This window comes from Phacochoerus africanus, chromosome 1, assembly GCF_016906955.1.
Source record: "Phacochoerus africanus isolate WHEZ1 chromosome 1, ROS_Pafr_v1, whole genome shotgun sequence".
NCBI classification, from domain to species: Eukaryota; Metazoa; Chordata; class Mammalia; order Artiodactyla; family Suidae; genus Phacochoerus; species Phacochoerus africanus.
In genome coordinates, this window is record NC_062544.1 from 274,907,689 (window position 1) to 274,927,941 (window position 20,253).

The 20,253-nt window shown below is 44.1% G+C and overlaps 1 protein-coding gene across 1 annotated transcript in view; it reads right to left on the reverse strand.

Moving 5' to 3' along the window:
• The window catches only part of TIAM1 (TIAM Rac1 associated GEF 1), a 234,298-nt gene that overhangs the window by 94,133 nt on the left and 119,912 nt on the right, over nucleotides 1-20,253 (reverse strand). Inside the window, exons 8-11 of the mRNA XM_047795360.1 lie at nucleotides 18,740-18,925; nucleotides 11,007-11,153; nucleotides 7,586-7,660; nucleotides 4,520-4,690 (exon numbers count right to left, since the gene is read on the reverse strand). Coding sequence (XP_047651316.1) covers nucleotides 4,520-4,690; nucleotides 7,586-7,660; nucleotides 11,007-11,153; nucleotides 18,740-18,925 — 579 coding nt within the window. The remainder of the gene's footprint in view (nucleotides 1-4,519; nucleotides 4,691-7,585; nucleotides 7,661-11,006; nucleotides 11,154-18,739; nucleotides 18,926-20,253) is intronic.

Consider the following 20,253-nt stretch of genomic DNA (forward strand, 5'->3'; position numbering starts at 1 on the left):
TGATTCACCATCTGTTTCCGACCGAGGTGGGAGGGAACGAGAAATGAAACTTCAAGAGTTCTTGGTCAACAGGAGCAGATCCACTTGGAAACCTGATTGTCATCATTAATACATACTTTGCGGACACGCCCAATGAGGCTGCCATTTAGAGTCTTCTGGAAACCGGACCCAAATAGCAACCTCATCTAAGAAGCGGCTGGCTCCTGAAACCTCAGAGCGAGAGAGAGAGACAGCCCACTGGCAGGTGCCAGAGATCTTACGGGGGTCCTGGTGAAGACCATTCCTTCAACACTATCACGCTGAAAACCTTTATACGGATACACAGGGGACAATAAACAGCAGGCCACACAGTTGCCAAGATACCATACACGATGTGTTTAACCCAAGGAAGAAACCAACAGCAATAAGGCTGGTTCTTGCCACCCTCCCCTCCACCACCGTATTTTTCAAACTTAAGCTGCAATACGATCTTGATAACCCCTGAAAAATAAAAATGAGCACATGCAACAAACATAAAAATTACAATGGTCTCACTTATAAACCAGTGGTCTTTACTGCTGTTGGGTCAATAAACAGTGACCCTAAAAACGGGACTTTGGATCAAAAGACCACGTGTGGTCTTATCATTTTGGCAAATGTTTCTCAATTATGCGCCCTCGTTAGTCATGGCTGGTCTAACATAGCTGGCAAATGCTAATGAAGTAACTAAATCAGATTACCAGAACTCTCAAAAATTTCACGCTCCTTCAATATCTGCACATCAGCAAAGGCAGGGTGAACAACTTATCCTGCCCAGAATACATCTAAGTGCAAGAAGAATTCCAAATATGAATGACTGTTTTAACATAGTACTTCTAAATATTTGGCCTGCTTGACACCTGTAAAATGTTCAAGAGAAATTGAGTTAGGAAAAAACTTAAACAGTTCAAATCTGCTTTAAAGTGTTCGTTGACACATTGCTGTACAGCAGAGATGGACAGAACACTGTAAATCAATTATAATAGAACAAATAAAAATCTTTAAAAAAATGCTAGTGCTATAGGAGACAATTCTTACTGCAAATAAATAAAATGTTCATTGACGTAAGTTCCTTAGAAAGCATTTGCTTCATTGTGAGATACTGCAGCCACAACTTCTACCATCAGACCAACATTATTTCATTTAGTTGGCACATTTTTTAAAATTTGCCCCTTACCATAACTCCTTCAAAGGGTGAAGGAACAAAACACAATGCAGGTCTTTTCAATAAACAATCAAAACATAACATGATCTGCAAACCCATCATGTTCTGCTCTTGCATTTCTCTTCATATGCTTCTATTTCAACCAGACTTGTTCAAGAACCATAAATACATGCAGTTACAAAATACACACATCCATGCACACACAAACAAAATGCTACTGCAGAATGTTCCAAAGATGTTTATCCGCTCCTTCAAGGTGACCTTTCCTTTTTTTTTTTTTTTTTAATGTGCATAGGTATTAGAACATCCAAAGCCAAGGGCCTTGATAGTGAAGGCATGAATTAAAGGTCACACATGAATAATCACAGTAAGAATGAATTGATTTTTTTGCAATTATTTTAGTAATTGCAACAATCGGAACATATCCACAAGCCATGGGCCCATGTGGTTACCTGCAATATTTAGCAACAATCATTTCCATCACACTCAGGACGTGAATTGCACATGAAATGAAGATCTTGAAACAGTTACTATACCAGAACTTGACTGGTGCGCGGATGGCAGATGACAAACTGAGGTGAAATGATGTGGATCAGAGAGAATAGGAAAGAGAATGGGCTGAATGCAAGAGACAGAAGAAAGAGATTGATTATTAAATATCAGAGCGAGCACCAACATGGAGAATGACAATCCAGAAATAAAGGACAGACATTCTGACCATCACCGTTATTTTCAGTCCCTCCTCCAGAAAGGGGGGAAAAAAAAAAACATGCAACATTCATCAGATCATTAATAACACGTGGCACTGTTTTCCCCATTATCTTTTTCCCTCTAAAGAATAAAACCAGCTCCACCAATCACCGTGAAGTGTTTTCCGAAGAAGCAGCAAGCTTTGGGAGGCTCCTGGCTCTCAGAACACTATATAATTTATCCTACACAGGTGCTTTTCGAGAGACGATCAATTTCTTAAAGTACACACAAAAGTTGGCCATTTTTAAACCCACGAGATATAAGCTTGTTTTGCATCATATTGTTTTTGTCTTTATTTCTATGTGTTTTTTTGGGGGGAGGGGGGTGGGCCAAGGATCCAGGGAAAATTGGGCTGTATGACCCTTTACTGTTAGAGAAAGGAAGGTGTGGAGTTTCTGCCCTGGCGCAGCAGAAAGGAATCCGACTAGGAACCATGAGGTTGCAGGTTCGATCCCTGGCCTCGCTCAGGGGGTTAAAGATCCGCTGTTGCCATGAGCTGTGGTGTGGGTCACAGATGCCACTCGGATCTGGCATTGCTGTGGCTGTGCTGTCATAGGGCAGTAGCTATAGCTCCAATTCGACCCCTAGCCTGGGAACCTCCATATGCTGGGGGTGCAGCCCTAAAAAAAAAAAAGAAGAGAGAGAGAAAGGGAAGTGTGCTGTCATGAGACCACCAAAACCCCGTCAGGTGACAGAAACCCACTTTATGGTGGAAGTGATCTAACTCGTTACTCAAAGATGCTCTCAAGGTGCAGTGACGATATTATGCCTCCCCTAGTCTCTTAATTTCTAGCAAAGCAAAAGCTGGAAAAGTCCCTAATGTCACCATGTTCCCCACTCACCATTCAGTTTTCCAGCACCCAGTGTTTATTGCTAAACACTAAGCCACCTTCCTATTCCTGATGGAGCCGACCCAGGAGGCTCCAAAGCAATGAGACTCCTTGGAAGGCCCCTCCAGAGATGGGTTTCTTAAAAAAAAGGCCAGAGTCCTACTTCTGACACCTTCAGCTGCAGTTCTGAGAATAACTCCCGCAGCTCTGCAGAATATTAATGGGTCTCGAAAGAGTCATGCTAATCTATAAATAAGAGAATGCAGAAATCCTCAATAGGCCCATTTTGCTAAGTAATTAAAATGAAAAATGTGACCAGAAATACCATTATCTTTAAAAAGCTAGAACTCGTGTACACGAAGGAGTCAAAGCGTGCAAGAGTGTATCATTTATTTTTAACACCTACATGGGGGCCGATTTTAGCTTTGTCCTGAAACGAATGGCCCTTCTGCTTTTCCTCCACAGAAGACGAGCCGATAGGCTTATGTGAGCCAGATGGTTCCATTTCTCCTTCCCATGGAGCCCTAATTTTTTTTCCCCCTTACCAAAGTCCTAGTGATTGGGGTTTTGTTAAGTACACAAATTGCTGATTGCAGAATTAAAGAACTGGGGTACTTGCTGAGGTAGTGAAAGTTTTTTCATATTTATAAACCACAGTGCTGAAAGAGTTATGTCTGCAAACATCATTGTAGACAAGCCCCAGAGAAAACCACTTCGCTCCCCTAAGACTACAGTCCAGATTCTTCCACCTCGTATGGACCCTCCTTCCTGCTGACTAACGGGTCTGTGATTAACCACAAGATAAGCACAAACAGGAGAACATCCAAGTTTGGAGCAACCTGATATGGATTCAAAACCTCCTTTGCAAGGGACGGTGGGATGTGAGCTCAGGCAAGGAATGAGGGCTCTTGGAGCCTCAGCCTGTCCATCTGTGAAATGGGCACGTATCAGTCCTGTTTCAGTCTTGATGTGACTACTAAATAAGACTCCTAGTGCTATTAATTTTGTAAAAGAACAACAGAATCGCCTTTCCTCATTCAAAGCAATCCAATTCACCCAACCATCCTTTAGGGAGGGAAAAAAAAAAAATGAAACTGGGCTAACCTTGACAAAGATGAATAACTTTTTAGAGATTAATGTCAAAGTAGAGGAAGTGACCTCAATCATTTGTCATCAAAAAAAAAAAAAAAAGAGGCTAACTGTGGGTTTACAGGAAGAGGATTTTTCATTGCAGAAGTTAAATTTATAGTGATTTCAGTTTTTCCCCACCCTAAAGATATCCATGGTGTATCTGTTGCTGTCGGAGAGCAGGTTATAAACTGTGCATGTAATCCGATGCCATTCAATACATCGGATTACATGTCTGCCGGCAGAAAACAGAATGCGGTGACAAACCCCAAAATGTTCACCAAGGTTATTTTCAGATTTTTGCAAGTGAAGGTGGCCATCATTTTCTGCTTTGTTCTTTACCTAAATTCTCTAAAATGTTTGTGATGAGCATGTGATACGCTTCCGGCGAATCTATCAAATACACATGTTGAAAGAAGCCACTTAAAAGAATCCCTCTCCTCCCAAGGCTGAAGAATTTACTTCCATTACTTGCATAATAATAGGTATATGATCACAAAGGAATCCAAAGCTGCTCTAAAATGAAGGTGTGCCTTAAAAAACCTTCCACTGCACATGCAGGAGGGGCCATGGATTCCTCCATCCCATTCTATTCCTTTCAAGAAAACAACCCCGAATAGCCCCATACCTTGCAGATCAGTTCCAGGGTGTCCCGGGCAGTGTCCCCCGGCCGCACGACTGTCAGCGCTGGCTGGTTATTGGGCAGACAGAACCAGGATGGAGTGAAATACTCGTGGACCCAAATGTCACAGTCAGGGTTATGCTGGTGGACGCTGGGTAAGACCATTTCTTTCTCCCTCTACGATAAGAAATAAAGTCAACAGAGCAGCAAGTCAGCCTCTAAGGGTCTTACATATCCCCAGATGGCAACAGGAGTGATCTATTCCTATGAAAAGGGCCAGGGCAGAAGTGGGGGCAGAGGTAATGGACAGAGGGGATTCCTCAGAGAGAGGAAGAAATGACAGAGAAAGTAGTTTTCAGGGGAGGAGACAAGATAGCTCAGCTAAGAGGCAGCCCCTATTCTGAGCCAAAGCAGGTGGGTATTGCATGAATGAGCAGGTATCACAATTAGGAAGGGGTGGGAAGGGAGGGGGGGAAAGGAGGGAGGGAGCAGGAGGGAAGGACAAAGAAAGTGGTAAAAAAAGAGTGAGAAAGAGAAAGAGGAAGGAAGGAAAGAAAGGGAAGAAAGAGAAAGAAAAGAAAAGAAGGAAAGAAAGAAAAAGCCACCCTTCAGTTTAGCTTTATTGCTACGATTTCTTCCACAAACCTATTTCAAATTTAGCGTGCAAACTCCAACCGCAAGCCTATCTGCCATGTGAGCTGTATGTTTCAAAGGCAACCATGAGGTCCCAAGGAAATTCTTAAAGAAAAGATGATGTTCGAGCACTACCATCAACAAGTTGCATCACTTTGGTGCCCACATTTGACCTCTGGCACAACTCTGGGAGAGAGACGGCTCCATCGCCCAGATGGGGTTCAGAGAACTTCAAAGATGAGCCTTCTGCCTTCTCAGGCTGCTGCCATCACACTGTCCCCTACATCAGGGAAGAGCACCACGTTTCTAAGAAGGGGAGGAGCCGTGTGCTACATATATACACTAGCGGCTGGGGGATATCTAAGCCAGCTCAACAGCTACAGCAAGAAAAACCTCCAGAGATTGATGAACTATTAGGAGCCTAATATCTCTGATGTGAGCAAAGAAATAATTACATTAGATGTTAGCAATGCAAACATAATACTGATACTCACTACATGGTAAGTAATAAGCCTTGATTATTGCTTTGTAACCAGGCCACTGATATGTATCTATAGTTTACCGAAAATTTGCCCTAAATCAGAAAATTCCAAGAAGAAACAAATTTCCCAATGAAAGCTGAGAGATGGTAACACAACAACTTCCATACGTAAAAAAGAACAGATCCCAGCATGGGAGAAATATTTTTGTAAAGGCTACTACACTAAATTTGAAGAGACAATTTCAGCTCTGCCTTTGAACGGCATGGCTTTAGCGGATAAATTGAGCCCCAGGGAAGGAACTGTCAAAATGCACTCAACTTGCCTGAATCCCATTAACTATCATTGGAATCTTCCCACGCTGTCCCCAGGTGCCAGGTTAAATAAGTGCCCCAAGCACTAGATTTGCCCCATGTTTTACATCTAAACTGCTCTCTGAGAACAAGGCATTCCAGCGGAAAAGTGGGATAAAGGGGTATCTGGGAAGATGGAAAAACAAAGTATCGACACAGAAATCCAAGGGAAAAACTTCCCCAGTTTCCAGGATCTGTGTGCTGGAGAGGACATTTCTACAAGAAAAGGGTACTAATAATAGTATGCAAGATGAATTAGCCAGCTTCAGAAATGGCTCCATGAACAGCAAAAACGATGCCTGGATTGTACACAGGGAGAGCAATTTAACTTCATCAAGCATCATCAGAAACAGACAGATACTCTGGAGTTCCCGTCGTGGCGCAGTGGTTAACGAATCCGACTAGGAACCATGAGGTTGCGGGTTCGGTCCCTGCCCTTGCTCAGTGGGTTAACGATCTGGCGTTGCCGTGAGCTGTGGTGTAGGTTGCAGATGCGGCTCGGATCCCGAGTTGCTGTGGCTCTGGCGTAGGCCGGTGGCTACAGCTCTGATTCAACCCCTAGTCTGGGAACCTCCATATGCCGAGGGAGCGGCCCAAGAAATAGCAACAACAACAACAACAAAAAAAAAAAAGACAAGAAGACAAAAAAAAAAAACAGACAGATACTCAAAGAGAGCATCATGCATTGCTATTTCCAAAGACAGCAGCCTTTGTATCTGAGATGATATAACCCAGGAATAGTTTAGGTATCAAAGGGAGAAAAGGCCTGTCCATAGCCACTCTTCTCCCCTCAACAGGTGCACTTGGATTTCAGAGGCTCAGCCCCAACTAGAACATGGGGCCGAGCCACTGCTTGGTTGCATGGCAACCGGAAGCTGAACTCTGTGTTATTGATCCCGAGTCCGAGAACCAGAGGATCATACCAAGGTCGCATTATCACCATCAGAAACACTCCCCACCCCCTGCCGCCCCAACAAAGACGCCGCTGGTATCACCATTAGGGTCTTTAAAATGAGGGATGTCCATTTCTTTAGAGACTGAAAAAAGGGCCCGGGGGCGGGGGGGGGGGGGAGGAATCAATATTCTTTATGGGCCTCCAATCAGAGCAGTTTGAGGGACCCTTTTAAACCTAAGTTGACCCAAGTCTGGGGATCTTTAATTGAATGCTTATCGTGGGAGGCAAATGCATTTTTTTAAAAAAGAACATATTATCAGACTAGATCTTTGAAATTAACTGGCACACAACAGCAGGTGTAGGTAGAGCAGGAGGGCGATAAGAACTCACCTCTTGAGAAGGAAGTCGTGTATGAGAGGAATTCGCAATAACAAAATATTCAGCTACCCAGATCCCCAATTTGCTCTTATATTCTAGACAGAAACCCAAACATCTGATCAACCATTGAAAACATTTGTGTTAGCAGGAGAATGTTCTTAATTGTTACCGAGTTTCCCATCCCTCCTTGAGCCGTTACATCATTTGAAAGGACTGATCATTTCAGTTTTTAATACCAAATCTACTTAATTTTAGGATCCCAAGAAACCATGGCATTGTGTAAGGTTGATGCATTTGTGGTACTTTTAGAAAAGGAACATGTGTTAATTTTTACCTTGCCATCTGGAACAGTGTCATCAAATATTCCTTCTAAAGATTTCTTTACAGCCTCAGTTCCCTCACCGAACACCTGCATATACAAAAGTATCATCTTAAAAAGAAATCTGGGCCAAAGGGCAAATGAAACATGAGGAGGGGATGGAAAATGGGCGTGGCTATTAGAAAACATTACAGACGTCTCAGGTACTCTTGCATCAAATGCTAAAGTAGATAAAATAATTTATGCTACAGGACCATGAAAAAAACACACTCTTCTATCTAGATCACTTCCTACATACTAGACAGTTTTTTTAAAAGGTGGGTCTTAGAGTTGGATAATTCATCTAAATTAAAAAAAAAATAAACTCGCGAAAACAAGGAATCAGATTCATTTACAATGAATTTCTGCTACAGCATCACATACTGAGTCAAATATTTATCAATAATAATTAGCTGACGTTTTAATCTTCAGAACCTGAGAACATACAATTATTGTACCACAACACCGTGGTAAGGGTTTTTTTATTTTAAGAATAGAAACTTGTCTATTTTTTGAAATTTAATGAATCCTGCTAACTTAAAAATATGACTAAAATCACATCAGGGTACCAACGCCACTAGATCAGCAAAACCTGATCTAGTGGCATGTAAAAAATTTTATTCATTGGGGAGTTCCCATCATGGCTCTGGGGAAACGAATCTGACTAGGATCCACGAAGACGCAGGCTCGATCCCTGGTCCCACTCAGTGGGTTAAGGATCCAGCGTTGCCATAAGCTGTAGCGTAGGTCGCAGATGCAGCTCAGATCCTGCTTTACTGTGGCTGTGGTACAGGCTGGCAACTATAGCTGGGATTCGAGCCCCAGCCTGGGAACTTCCATATGCCGTGGATGCGCCCCTAAAAAGACCAAAAAAAAAAAAAACCTATTGGGTACTATCAGTGATAAGTATGATTCAGGAAAAGCCTTTGCCCTAATGTGAGTGACATATTTAGAAACATACAACTTTTATCCATTTCAAAGTACTCAATTAACAAGTAAGCTTCTATTAGTATGTTCATGGCAAATAAGAGATTTTTTTGAAAACTCTTACTATAAGAGAGTATAGCGAGAGTTGTTTATAAGACATTACATGGTCCTCTGATTAAAAGAAAAAGTTAAAATGTTCTCTTGGATTCATTTCAATTCAGCAGCAATGGACTATAACCTAAGTTGGCACCCATAAAGTAGAGCCACATGAACTAAGGCTTCTGAGAGAAGAGAAATTCAGCCTGAGTTGCCAACTGTGAAGTCCTGACGTCTATTTACAGCGATGGTCTGAGTCACCTCCAAAGACAGAGGATGCATTGGACCTGCACTGGAGGATGCAATGCAGAGGACACGAAACAACACCACACCCTCCAAAAAGGAGGGGAGAAATACTGATTGCCGAAGCACTCCTTCTGCAGTTTTAATCAAGAGCCATCAAGTCTCTTATGCGATTTTTCAATGAAATTATCGACTTTCCTCCAGACGGTTTCTTCATCGGATTTACACAGAACCAAAACCAAGGTAGCTATTGTGGTGCTCTGCTCTCTCCACAGACTAGAGAACAAACCGCATGACTGTTCAGGCTCAGACTCTCTGCCCACTTGCTCATCTAGTCTCCTGCAAGTTCATCAGGGATCAAACGATGAGGGCAGTGCTCAGCTAAGGATGTCAAATGTCAGCTTTCAGGACTAATGTCTCTCTCCCTGTCTTTAAATTTTTCTTTTTAGGGCTGCGCCTGCAGCATATGGAGGTTCCCAGGCTAGGGGTTGAACTGGAGCTGAAGCTGCCAGCCTACACCGTAGACACAGCAACACTAGATCCTGCTGTGTCTGCAACCGACCCTGTAGCTTGCAGCAACGCTGGATCCTTAACCCACTGAGCAAGGTCAGGGATCGAACCCGAATCCTCATGGATACTAGTTGGGTTCATAACCCATGGAGCCACAATGGGAACTCCAGGATTAATGTCTCTTTCCTAAGTCAGTTCTTTTTTTTCTTTGTCCTTTTGTCATTTCTTGGGCCGCTCCCTCGGCATATGAAGGTTCCCAGGCTAGGGGTCCAATCGGAGCTGTAGCCACCGGCCTATGCCAGAGCCATAGCAATGCAGGATCCGAGCCACCTCTGCAACCTACACCACAGCTCACGGCAATGCCAGATCCTTAACCCACTGAGCAAGGCCAGGTATCGAACCTGCAACCTCATGGTTCCTAGTCGGATTCGTTAACCACTGAGCCACTATGGGAACTCCAAGTCCTTAAATAAACCAATGGCTGGAATGGTCAGAACAAATAATGAGAGATCTTTTTAGTGAGACAGTCAGTAGACTTCTCACTTTGCATAAGGGTTCAGAGTGAATAGGTGAAACTAGCAATCTTCACCATGACCTCAAAATGCTCAGCGCCTCTGCAGCCCAGGAATCAGATATTCTCCTTCTCCTAAAAGACAAATACCCATATTCTTTCAGTCCTTAAAACTGGAAGCAGAGGAGTTCCTGTTGTGGCTCAGTGGTAACGAACCCAACTAGTATTCATGAGGATGCGGGTTCAATCCTTAGCCTCGCTCACTGGTTCAGCATCTGGCATTTCTGTGGCTGTGATGGTGGCTGGCAGCTGCAACTCTGATTCAACCTCTAGCCTGGGAACTTCCATATGCCACACGCACAGCCCTTAAAAAGAAAAAAAAAAAAAATTGGAAGCTGTTCTGGAGCCACTGTTCAAGCCAAAGAGGGAGAATGGCAAAGACAATGGAAACGGAGCTTCCCAGAAGTAACTCTGGAAGGAACAGGGCCTTAGCTAGGAAAAAAGTCAAAGCCCTGAGCATTTGGTTGTTAGAGGCCCCATGATGCAGCCCCCTAGGTAGTGCTAGTCAAGGTGCACTGAGATAGGTCCCCTTCCAGCCCTAGTTCCCGGGTAGGAGGAAGTCGTGGAGGTGAGTGCGTGCTGTCCTGGCCCCTCATATCCGCAGGCAGAGGAACCTCCCATTTCATGTCAACCCCCAAAGTCAAGGGCAAAGAAACAGTCAGATCTCCCTGGAGGTGGCCTTTGATCCAATGCCAGAGGCAGCTTAAAAGACTGCTCAGGTGCCCCCCTGGCTTCATCATCAAGCCCTGCTTTTTCTTCTGAAGGCTCAGGAAGAAGTGTACTTTCAATACATCTGTAATTAACCAGGGTTTGGAAAGGATGCAGGTGGGAGCCTGGAGCTTGGTGATAGACTAATAGCAGAGTTCCATGTTATGGGTGTACATTATCTATTAAAAGCATCCAGCACAACTAACTTCTTTGTGCCCGCTAGCTGATGTGACATAGCACTCAGTGTCAATCAGGAAACCCCCCCCCCCCACACACACACCCCAAAGTGAGATGTCCATGTAAGCAATTGATGTTTGCTTTCTCATCCACCCTGGAACCCACCTGATTGATGCTTGGGCGTCCCTGCTTCTTTTTGGAGGTAGTGTCCAGACCCCAAAGAGAAGAAAACCTGCTCCTTCTCTTGCTGGCGGATCTGGACATGGCCTGAGTACGTCTTCTGACTCCAGTTTCACCAGTGCGTGCGGCCACCTGAGGATGATGAGAAGGAACATCAAGAGAGATGTGTCAGTGATGGAAAATAATCTTAAAAAAAGAATGCATAGGAATTCCCGTTGTGGCTCAGTGGCTAATGAATCCGACTAGAAACCATGAGGTTGCGGGTCGGTCCCTGGCTTCGCTCAGTGGGTTAAGGATCCAGCGTTGCTGAGAGCTGTGGTGTAGGTTGCAGATGCCGCTTGGATCCTGCGTTGCTGTGGCTCTGGTGAAGGCTGGCAACTACACCTCCAATTCGACTCCTAGCTTGGGAACCTCCATATGCTGTGGGTGCAGTCCTAGAAAAGGCAAAAGACAAAAAAAAAAAAAAAAGAATGCATAGAGATGTATGATTGGGTCACATTGCTGTCCAGCAGAATTGGCACAACATTGTAAATCAATTATACGTTAATAAAAAAAATTTAATATACAAAGAATGCCCTATCTCTGGTTGGTAGATTTAGACAGAATGGAAGCAAATCATTTTTATTCTTCTGCTCTTCCTAACAGTTTGTAACTCTGTTGACCCTTGGGTTTCTACATGGCGAATGGCAGGTCTATAATATGCACAGAAAACTAAAAGCGAGGAGGATTGGGTTTTTGTGGGTTCACATGTATGTGCACATAGTCTGACATAAAATCAAGATTAGGTTAAAAAAGGAGAGAGAGAGAGAGAAGTCCGGACCACTTACCTGTTCCTTAAGGTCCCCACTGAGTCCCAACCTACAAAAGCCCCTGCCCCCTCATGCAGGCCAACGAGGGATCCCACCACCACCCAAAGCATTGCATCTGCTGTTGACGCACAGACACTGAAAAACTTATGGTCTCCAGAGGAGACAGTTTGGGGGGTGGGGGATGTGCTTGGGCTGTGGGATGGAAATCCTGTGAAATCAGATTGTTATGATCATTATACAACTACAGATGTGATAAATTTCATTTGAGTAATAAAAAAAGAAAATAAAAAAATAAAAATAATGCAATTGAAAAAAACCAAAAAAAACAAAGTATTGCATCTGTCATGCACACACATGGAGACTCAGGGGGCCCTTTCTAGATTCAAACTCTAGATGAAAAGCTGGCAAACCTAATCATTGTCTGAAATCATCAGTAAAAATACACAAAATCGTAATAGAATATATTTTATGTTTCCAAGAACTAGATGTCCCTCTGGTCACAGCCTTGAACTCTACCCTCAAGTTAAACGAACCATACTTTCCTGAAACTCTCTCCAAATGTCACAGAGTCATTTCTTCACTCTAACAAAGAATGGGGCCTGAGTGTCAGCAAAAATAGCATTTTGGGGAGTTCCTGGTGTGGCACAGAAAAAATGAATCCGACTAGGAACCATGAGGTTGCAGGTTCGATCCCTGGCCTCGCTCAGTGGGATAAGGATCCAGTGTTGCCATGAGCTGTGGTGTCGGTTGCAGATGTGGCTCAGATCCCAAGTTGCTGTGGCTGTGGTATAGGCCAGTAGCTGCAGCTCTGATTCGACCCTTAGCCTGGGACTCTCCATATGCTGCAGGTGTGGCCCTAAAAAGCAAAAAAAAAAAAAAAAAAAAAAGCATTTCGGTCCTGAGATTCCATATTAAATCTAAATTTACCAATTTCTTCTATTTAGTTTTCTCAGAATAGAATCACTTTCCCAGAGTTCCCATGTGGCTCAGTGGGTAAAGGATCCACCATCGTCACTGCTGTGGCAAGGGTTTGATCCCTGGCCCAGGAACTTCTGCATACCATGGGCATGGCCAAAAAAAATTTATTTCCTTATTAGGCAATTGACAGATGTCCCTCAATATCAATCTACTTCTGCCCAGTGAGAGAAACCCTAAATGCAACCGAGCATTCAGCCGCCCAAATTTGACTTATTTTCCTCATGGCAGAGCATGGGCTTGTGATGACATGCTGGTCAATGAAAACTTAAATAGAAAGGTTATTTGCAAATTCCAGGAATGGTTCTTAAAAGGAGGAAGTTTTGGGGAGTTCCCGCTGTGGAGCAGTGGAAATGAACCCCACAAGTATCCATGAGGATGCAGGTTTGATCCCTGGACTCGCTCAATGAATGGGTCAGGGATCTGGTGTTGCAGTGAGCTGTGGCGTAGGTCTTTGGTGTAGGCTGGCAGCTGCAGCTCTAATTTGACCCCTAGCCTGGGAACCTCCATATGCCTTGGATGCAGGCCTAAAAGGTGTTAAAAAAAAAAGAAGAAGAAGAAAAAGGAGAAGGAAGTTTCCCATCATCCTTTCCTCCTTCCTGAGGACTGGAAGGTCAATATGTTAGTTTGGCTAGGACATTTGTGTGGTTCTTCTTTCTTTGCTTTTTTTTTTTTTTTTTTTTTTTGTCGTTTGTCATTTTAGGGCCACACCTGAGGCACATGGAAGATCCCAGGCTGGGGGTCAAATAGCAGCTGTAGCTGCTGGCTTACATCACAGCTACAGCAACACTGGATCCGAGCTGCATCTGCAACCTACACCACAGCTCATGACCACGCTGGATCCTTAACCCACTGAGCAAGAGAACGGGTTGAACCAGCAACCTCAGGGTTCCTAGTCAGATTTGTTTCTGCTGCGCCACAACGGGAACTCCCTTGCTTGGCTAGGACATTCGGATAGAAGCCTTTTCAAGGATGGCAGAACAATAAGACAGAAGGGACCTGGGTCCATGAAGATGGTGAACTCCCCTTACCAGCCTTGCATGCCCTAGGTTTAAGTGGAAAGGGTGCAAAAATGGCATTTAAGAAAAAAAAAAAAAAAGCAGCAGCTAAACTCTGTTGAGATATTTGCAAGGTGCCAGCACCCCAGACAAATATTTCAAAAGGGACCCCTCCAAATCTGAAACTGCCACCGCGACCACCTCTCAGGCAGATGCAGCATCTCTCCGAGGACCCCACAAAGTCCTCCCCAGGCAAGCCCTCCAGCTTGAACTTGACCCTCTAGGCTGTAAGCAGCATCCCAGGAACTTGAGGGAACGCCTGCCAGGAGGTCTCAACAGGCCACCCACAGGCTCTCCTTTCAAAAGAGGGAGTGCCAGGAGGTAGGGCATGTTGGACCTGACATGAAACCCCCGCCCACTCTTTGTTGCTGGAGGTAAATGCCTCAGAACCCACTTGTCACAGATTCCCACACGGGCAACTCCCAATGTGATGGCTGCCAACTGGCAGCATTCTCGGGGACGAATACTGTTGAGTAACACAGGGCACCCCCCCGTCCCCACCCCCAGCAGGCAGCACGTTGGTTACAAGGCACGCCTTTCTGGGGTTTTCAGTATTGACAGGATAAACACCCTGGAAGCCCCGTGAGCAGGCTGGCAAAGACTTCCACGTCCATTAAAAACAGGACTCCAAACAGCTGCTCTGCGAGGGTATTACAGGGAAGGTTTTGATCCCAAATGAAAATAAGAGGAGGGCGTGGAGAAGTCTTGTGTGTTTTCTCAGCTTAGCGCATAAGACATCCCAGGTCAGGGCATGTGAAATTGTGGTACCCAAGACAAGGGTGGGAAAACTCTCCCTCACCCATCATCATACCCAAGGTGATGGGAACAAATCACAGAACAAAGGGCACATGTCTATGTTAAATATATTAAAATAAACATTTTCTCTTTGTATTTCCATCACTTTTTCAGCTAAAGGTAAATAGGGTTGCAGAAAGAATAAATTACAATGGGCCGACAGACCTAATCACATAACTACGTCAATAGTCAATTAAGCCCACTGTCCCCAAACGAGGCTGAGAACCACTGAATAAATGGTGTTAAAGGTAAAAATCCTAGAGAAAAAAAGTGCATGTGCTGGAGTTACCGTTGTGGCTCAGCGGTAAGGAACCAGACTAGAACCCAGAGGATGCGGGGTCAATCCCTGGCCTCGCTCAGTGGCTCAGTGGGTTAAGTATCCGAGGTTTCTGTGAGCTGCGGTGTAGGTCACAGACACGGCTCGGATTCCTGAGTGGCTGTGGCTGTGGCAGAGGCTGGCAGCTGCAGCTCTGTTTCATCCCTTCACCTGGGAACTTCCTTATGCTGCAGATTTGGCCCTAAAAAAAGCAAAAAAAAAGTACATGTGGTCTCATTTATAAATAGATACACATGCATAGAGGCAGGTACACACCCCCCCCCCAAACACACCCATCCCTCAATGTCCACGGGGCATTGGTTCCAGAACCTCCAAGGATACCACAATCCTCCTATGCTCAAGCCCCTTGTATAAAATGACATAGCATTTACATGTAACCTCCTGTGTACTTTAAATCATCTCTAGATTACTGATAACACATAATGCAATGTTAATTCTGTGTAAATCGTTGTAAGGACAATGCGAATGCTCTGTCAACGGGCAAACTCAAGTTTTCTTTGCGAAACTCTCTGGAATGTATTTTTTTCTTTCGGATATTTTTCAATTCCCAGTGGGTTGAATGCTCAGATGCAGAACCCAGGGAAAGGAAGGGTCAACAGGTGTGTGTGTGTGTGTGTGTGTGTGTGTGTGTGTGTGTCTGATAGCACACATCAATATCTGCACTTATTGTGTTTATTTGATGCCTACTCATTTATTAGCCATCTCTCCTGCAAGAAGAGAGGCTGCAACAGGACAAAATTCTGGGGTCGTTCACCTCTATAACCCTCATCAGAGGACAGTAACTGACTCATACCAGGCATTCACACTTATTTGTTGACTGAATGAATAAATCAGCAAACACACACCCACGAGCAGCAGCAGAGATCCCACGTAACCATTAAACCGTAACTCTGGTGAGTTTTATCATTTGAGAAAAACAAGAGTCCAGAAGAGAAGCTCAAACAACCATAAATAGTCTCAGTTACCAGCTGACCAGTGGATTTGGTCTGTTTAACAAGTGGGCTGTTTGTTTAAGGTTCTTAGAGGACCTCCCCTAAACTGACGGAGGCCTTGTAAATTGCCCAAGTTACTGCTACCCCCAAGGCCATCATGACTCAAAAGGAGCAGCGGGATTTAGAAGGGGGGGGAACAAAACTGGCAAGAGAAGTGCAGGACAAAAAGCTCAAGAGTTTCTCAATGATGTGTGCCCAGACAATGCTTCTCTTTGTGGCTGGAACCTGATTACTCTATCATTCTGCTCATCTGTGCAAACAAGAACAATGATAACTTTCTTTCAAAGAGTCCAGTGGGGACCCTTCAGTTAATTACTGCAAATCAGTGAGCATTATGGGAAGCCCTCCTGGTGAACAGTCCTTAAATTGTAGCTCAGATCCGCCCCCCTGGCCCCTCTGGCCCTCACACCTCCTCCTCCCATGCCCCCCACTTAAAGGGAAAAAAAAAGAAAAAAGTCCAGACAAAGGCTAAATTGAAGAATGTTTCAACTCCACGGGGGTGGGGGCAGGGAGGGGGGAATTCTCTGGGGTCAAATGACAAGGAGAGGAGGGAAAAAAAATAAGTTTCTAATAAATTAGACTGTTAAAAATTCCCCGCTCAGCATCTTTGACAGGAGACGGCAACAAACAGGAACAAGATACCCAACAGGGCTGCTTAACTTGTTCTGTCTGATTGAAACCCCTCATGGAAAAGAGGACATAAAAACACTCAAGATACAAGGTACTGATGTAACTAGCAAAAAAAAAAAAAAAAATGTAAAAAATAAAAAAAGAACAGAGCAACAGAGAGTGGCATATATAGAATTGAATATTCTCTTTTAAATCACTGGCCAAATAAACCTAAAAGAGTTACTAACCCTCCCATCCTCGCCTTCGGCTGGCCGGATTGTAACAGCCTGCCCATCACAAGAAAAGTACATGTAGATCACAGATGTTGAGATAAAGGAAATGAGAAGGTCCGGAGATAAATTATGGAAGGGCAACTCAGTGGCTTGTACTTCCCCATCTCAGAAGCTGGCCCCAATGCTTTGAAGAAAATAATTAAGGCAGAGAAGTTTTAGGCAGACAGCAGAATTATTTCCTCCCAAGTCTATCAAGGCCAGGAGAAGGAAAGAACCATTTGGATGGCTTAATTTTAGTATGAACACCGATGTCCCATCACGGGTATTGCAGGCTCCCTTAACTAAAATGCACCTCAATGTATGACATTCTCACAATATGGGTGGCATCAAGAATTTTTATCCTTTTTTTTTTTTTTTTTTGCACAACAGGCAAACTGAGATTTGGCTTAGTTACAAAGGGGTGTCCAGGTCTCAAAGAAACAGACCAAGACTGAAAACCATTTGCAAGATTTATTCATCAGGGCATTTTAACCCATCTCTACTTAAAAAAAATGGGACTTAATAGCTATATGGAGAGGTGGTAGCCAGGGAGACCAAGAGCTGCGCTGTAATTAGTAGAACAAATCAGGATGCCAGTTTTAATAACTCCAGAAATTGGTGTAAGACTTCTTTAAAAATGTAAATTTACCCTAATTATCTGAATGACGAGGCTAATCTATTTATAAAGAATACAAACGCCTCTGACTTGAATTACAGCTCTGAATTCAATGGAAGGGTACAGCTGACAAGGCGAGCCCAGAGCCGCACAGCTAAGGTTCTCCAAAGCAGTTTCTGGAACCTGGGACTGAACATTTAATTCCACAGCAAATGTACTAAGGTGCGGTACATTTTAAGTGGGTGTTGATTTGGATAGGCTAAAACCGTATTACACGCATAGCAATTTTTGAGAAGAAAGGAACCAAAAGTACATAAAGCTGTTCGCAATTTAGCAAGTACATGAAATTACAGACTGCAAACATACAACTATACAATCTGCTGTTCTGGGGGTCAGATGAAAATCCTCTCCCCCAGCAAGTACATATGTTGGGCTGATAGACAGAGAAGGTCTTGTTAATGGCATCGGGTATTTGTGGCCATCAAAACTATGTTAAAAAATAAAGTAAAAGGCAGATTTCCCAAGAGATCCATGTTTAATCTCTGTGTTTTCATGTGGGGAAGTAAGAGAAAAAATATATATTTCTATACAAGAGAGCTGGCTCTCTACTTACCATTTCCATAAGGTTAATAGGTTTTAAAAAACATCATTGGGTTAAAAACATGCCACTGCCTAAAAATGACACGAGTTATCCACAAACACGCCACACAAAGATCTCTTAAAGGTAATACCCTTCATATTTTCTTTTTTTTTTTTTGTCTTTTGTCTTTTGTTGTTGTTGCTATTTCTTGGGCCACTCCCGCGGCATATGGAGGTTCCCAGGCTAGGGGTCCAATCGGAGCTGTAGTCGCCGGCCTACGCCAGAGCCACAGCAACACGGGATCTGAGCCGCCGCGTCTGCAACCTACACCACAGCTCATGGCAACGCCAGATCGTTAACCCACTGAGCAAGGGCAGGGACCGAACCCGCAACCTCATGGTTCCTAGTCGGATTCGTTAACCACTGCGCCACGACGGGAACTCCACCCTTCATATTTTCTTTGCACGATCACTCAGGGCCCATCAAGAAAGGCTTAAGTAGCAAATTTCACAACAGAGTCAAATGAAGAGTTGCACCTGTGGCGGAAGGAGGACACACACGTCCATACAGTGCAGTCAGTAACCCAGGAAAACATTTTAGAGACTCTGGCCAAGTCCTGCTCGGGATTAATAGTCAAGATGCATAGTTTTCAAAAATACATGAGGTTCTACTCACCAGGGCATGAAAAGATGATACAGAAAAGATTCCAAGGCGGCCCATTGCCACTTTGGTGGGTCGGCTTGCAAAAGCAAGTAGCCTTTTCGGGTTGGGCAGCTCCCCACCTTGGAGGCTAGCTAGGTAACAGCGGTAACGAAACAGGTCCATTTGAAACTGTTCAAGATTCTGCTCCCAAACAAAGATCTACAGAGGTGAAAATATGGGAGAAGGGAAGGGAGGGAAAAGAGAAGACAAACATTAATGACTTTATCCTACGCAAACGTTATAAATCTTGATGTCGTCAAGGTGTGCATTGTAATCCTAAGGGGTAAACCACAGGTACCCTAAGTTTCTTAGGTCATGGTAGGTCCAGTGTTATTCCCTCCACAGCTTACATGTTTTTCTGCAAAGACCTATAGCCATACAGTCCACAGGATGATTAGAATGTATATCCAAAGATGCTCTATGCCCTCACATTCCAGAGTTGTGGTTTGATAGGGTCCTCAGTTCTAGGCTCTGGGCCACAAGCCCGAAGCAGAAGAAGGAAAGAAAAAAAAAAAAAAAATGGGAGTTCCCTTGTTGGCACAGCAGGTTAAGGATCTGGCATCGTCACTGCGGCAGCTCCAGTCACTGCTATAGTGCAAGTTCCATCTCTGGACTGAGGAACTTACATACTGTGGGCACAGCCCCAAAAAATTAAAAAAAAAAAAAAAAGAAGTGAAAAATGGAAGATTTCCAGCACTGGAGAGTTTTACGACTTACCCAGAGGTGGATTTTCAAAGGAAGAGAAAGAAGAGGCCAAGTGAGGTGATTTAAAAATTAGAGACAAATGGGCCAAGAGCGTTGGGGAAGAGGTGCGTGGTAGAAAGTACAGGGTGGGGGGTTCCCATCGTGGCGCAGCGGAAATGAATCCAACTAGGAACCAGGAGGTTGCAGGTTCGATCCCTGGCCTTGCTCAGGGGGTTAAGAACCTGGCCTTGCCATGAGCTGTGGCAGACGTGACTCGGATCTAGTGTTGCTGTGGCTGTGGTGCAGGCCGATTAGACCCCTAGGCTGGGAACCTCCATATGCCGCGAGGTGCAGCCCTGGAAAGACAAAAAAATAAAAATTAAAAAAAAAAGAAAGAAAGTACAGGGTGGGATGGGGGAAACACTAGAGACCCAGACTCTGGAACACGTGGTTCCAACTTTAGGCTACATCCAAGACACTTCCACGTTTTTCAAAGTGGCAAAATAATACCTACCTCCTGAGGCTGATGAGATAGTTCAATAAGATAATGTAAGAATTCGAGTTGGAACAGGTCTGGCCTATAGGGAAGGCTCTGAGATGCTAGTTATGATGTGGCCATTGATCAAGGGTTGATATCTATCTACCTTTTATTCCAACTTAAAATGCAGTGCTCGTGTACACACATATTCATAGCACTCTTCACAACAGCCAACTATGGAAAGAGCCCAAATGTCTACCAACAGATGAACGGGCAAACACATCGGGGCACATACGTACAATGGAATAATATTCAGCCATCAAAG